The 3,614-nt window shown below is 40.6% G+C and overlaps 1 protein-coding gene across 1 annotated transcript in view; it reads left to right on the top strand.

The window, feature by feature from the left end:
* Nucleotides 1-1,971: 1,971 nt before the first annotated feature.
* The window catches only part of LOC102215231 (uncharacterized), a 5,674-nt gene continuing 4,031 nt past the window's right edge, over nt 1,972-3,614 (top strand). Inside the window, exons 1-4 of the mRNA XM_013915506.1 lie at nt 1,972-2,332; nt 2,429-2,549; nt 2,761-2,837; nt 3,470-3,610. Of these exons, the coding sequence (XP_013770960.1) occupies nt 2,107-2,332; nt 2,429-2,549; nt 2,761-2,837; nt 3,470-3,610 (565 nt within the window). The 5' untranslated portion in view covers nt 1,972-2,106. The remainder of the gene's footprint in view (nt 2,333-2,428; nt 2,550-2,760; nt 2,838-3,469; nt 3,611-3,614) is intronic.

Raw genomic sequence — 3,614 nt, 5'->3', positions numbered from 1 at the left:
TTGTACACAGTTGAATATCTTCTTTTAAAGCGTAATGTTGCTCTAGCTGTGCTCACTGTGATCCTGAGCTCCTGTTATGTTTGCTGCAGGAGATCCAGCGGAGGATCACAGTGACCCTCATCCACGAGAAGGGCAGCGAGCTCCATTGGAAAGATGTTCGTGAGCTGTTTGTAGGTGAGCAGCCTACCTTTAGGGTCTACTCGTACTATACCTCTCTGTAGAAAACAAAAACCCAAAGCACAGAAACAATGTTTTATAAATGGTAAATGGCTTGTATTTGTATAGCGCTTTTACTAGTCCCCCCAAAGCGCTTTACACACCCAGTCACCAAGTGTTTCTTCCTGGTCTCAGGTACAGCAGTGATCTCTGCTCCTATTGTCCTGGGGGCTGTTGGTTTCACCTCAGCTGGAATAGCAGTGGAGGAGTGGCAGCAGGTAGTGCGGTGGCTGTTTTGCACTCAGCAGGTCAAAAAAAAAGAAAGAAGACAAATCCCCCGAGTTGGTGAATCATACGTCACACAACTTAAAATGCTTTTCACCATTTTAACTCATAGCTCACCGTTTTAACTCATGAGCTAAAACTCCCTGCTTTTTTTTAAACCTGGTTTTGCTTTTAAAATAATCTAATGATGTTGGAGGGAGGACTCGTTTTAATTAGGATTCATGTGGATCTGCTGGGATAAAAAGACTGGATTAGAGGCCCTCTGTGCCCAAGGAAAGGAAATTGGTCAAAATTTGGAAGAAAAAAAATATTGTTTTCAAAATAAACTGCGTTATTCCTAGACTCTGATAAAGTAGCTTTGCATGATTCAATGTTCAAAATAATCCAACCTTTTTGTTTTAAACCAAGTTTCTTTTGGTTGGCTACCTCCACAAGCAAAACGTTTGAGCAGTCGGTGGGTGGAGCCTCCATATCTGACCATATCTGCTCTATCTGACATCATACCAAGCCATGGCTATTTATACAGACATTTATTTTAAACTTTGGCTATGTTCAGGTGGGGGAACCAGCATTTTGAAAATATATCTGTGATAGAAAACAAGGGAAAGTACAAAAGGTCTCCTGTAATATAGCACTGATTTCCAGGCAGTTGCAAGGGAACCAAGGCCAGGGGCATTTGAGGTGAGGGTAGGAAGAAAGAACAAAAGACAAGCTGTGAAATAAAGAAAGAGTTAATAATTGTGATGACTAAATTCGAAGTGGTGTATAAACAAGAAATGTCCCTTGTTTCTATGGTCTATGGCAGTCGATATATCTGATCCTGAATTAATTTACAAGCTCTCATTTGCATGTCTTACACTTATCCACCTCCACAGAGTGCAAATGTCCAAATGACGTCTGCATTGATACTACACATCAAACAAGGACAACGTTTCACACAATGACGTCAGTGTATACTTAACCAATCCCTGCAAGCAAAAAGCTTCTGATTGTTCCAGACTCTCCATTTTCTCCTGCTCCTGGCTCAGTATCACTTTAATTTAAGTTGAAATCCTTAATAACCTCAGGCACACAGTCTATGATCACAGCAACCCCACCTGTTAAGAATGATTACACAGTATGAAGCCTAACACAAATGAGCATAATAACACACTTTAGCTTAACTGTATAACTACTACTTTATACATTTCACGCTCACATGATAATGTACATGCTGTAGTTTGTTTGTAGTTTGTAGATTATTAAGTAAAAATGTGAGCCCATCTCTCAGCATTATTAACATTTCCCACACTGTACCACGGAAACTTTACCACTGAGTTTGCTGGAATCTTTTATTATTTATTTATTTATTTTCGAGTTTTCTTCACTCACTTTTTAAATACAACCTCTTCCTTAACAGTCCTGAATCCTCCTTCTCTGCGTGTGAAACGAAACCCAAATAACTACACAATTTTCGTTTTCGTTTTCGTTGTCTGACATATTTATCATCAGTTTCAGTTTCGCTTTCCTTACTTTAACTGATCAGCTGACTCGTGTTATTGTTTCCTTTCGTCACGCTGTTCACACCGTATTTAAGTTTTGTTTTCCAGGTAAGTTTCGTTTCTTGTTGACAGACTGCAGAGTGACACAGTGAGGATCAGCTGTTGCTCCTAACCACACGACAACATGTTTTCCTGGGGAGAGGACTGTCAGCGCGGGTTTTACGTGAAAGACGGCTCCGGTACCGACAGCACGACCACTGATGATGGAGTTCATTATTTAAACATCAGCCATCACATCGCGGATCTGTCGGCAGGTCGAAACGTGCTGGCTTTCGTTAAAAGTAACGGAAACGCGTTTTTTATCCAAATAAACGAGAGCGAGGATGGGAGAAGAGCGAGAGGCAGGCAGAGTGAGTATCGGTGTCACTAACAAGTTCACTCTCTGCTACATTTAACCGAACTGTGTCCACTCACACCTGCTGTGTTTGTGGCTTGTGAATCTGCAGAGTTTGTGAAACACAAAGAGAAGATAGAGGCTGTGAGTTGTGGCGATGATGTGGTCGCACTGCTGTCTGAGAGCGGCAAAGTTCTCTGGTTGGACACGAGACACCCACCTTTCACTCCCAGGTAACAGATACAGATTATGCTCCACAGACTGGCATAAAAAGTCATATTATGTATTATTATTATTAGTAGTAGTAGTAGGCAGGTAGGCAGGTAGCACCATTGTTAGTATTCCTAGTCCTAGGACAATGCCTATATTTGGATTTTGTATATATATATATATATATATGGCTTCTTTCAGCTCTGTTCTCTTCTTCTGCTCCATCTTTTTCAGGCCACTCGAAGCTTTTTCTAACATACACGTTTCTCAAGTTGCTTGTGGGAGTCAGCACTCCGTTGCACTCACCAAAGGTACAGTAGAATTCTGCAAGTGCTACAAATGGACAAGTAAAAATGATTAAAACAGACTGAGTCAGCCCATCCAGCTTACATTCAATCACATTTGGTTGCACTTCATAATACACATGTAATTTTATATCATAGTCTGTTTTCATGTAGTTCATGTTACTTTGGCACGTGTGTGTACAGGTATGTATCCCTAATACATGCATGGTATCATAGTTTATCTATCTATCAAACAAACAAGGGATTGAAGTATCAGCTGAACCGTCAGCGTATGTGGTTGGGCAAAAAGATACACTTATAAATTGGGATTGCAGCTGAGATTAATTTTTGTCCTCCATAAACATTATCCTTGATTTTCACACTTGACTCTCCATCAGGAATTTTCACATTATTAACATTGCAATGCATGTCTACATTTCTATATGAAATGGAAATTTCTTGTGCATTATTTTATAGAAATGTAATCAACTTTCTTCAGCGTGACTTATCTTCCTAAAGATTTATCTTTGGGAACTTTGGGATCTGCACCAGGATATAAAATTTTATTATATAAAAATTTTACTGCACACCCTCAGTTTGTGACCATCCAACTGATGGACTTGTCATAACATTGATCACGAACTCATAAACTCCCACAGATGGTCAGCTGTATACGTGGGGTCAGGACTGCAGGGGTCAGCTGGGTCTAGGTACGAGAGAGTCTGTCTGCAGATCACCTCAACATGTGCCATCACTGTCAGCGATCCCCGTGATCCAGGTCGCTGCAGGAGGAGACCAGAGTTT

This window comes from Pundamilia nyererei, unplaced genomic scaffold (assembly GCF_000239375.1).
Source record: "Pundamilia nyererei isolate P.nyererei 1_Seehausen unplaced genomic scaffold, PunNye1.0 scaffold00314, whole genome shotgun sequence".
Lineage (NCBI taxonomy): Eukaryota > Metazoa > Chordata > Actinopteri > Cichliformes > Cichlidae > Pundamilia > Pundamilia nyererei.
The sequence above is the reverse complement of the archived record's forward strand: the minus strand, read 5'-3'. Positions and strand labels throughout refer to the sequence as shown.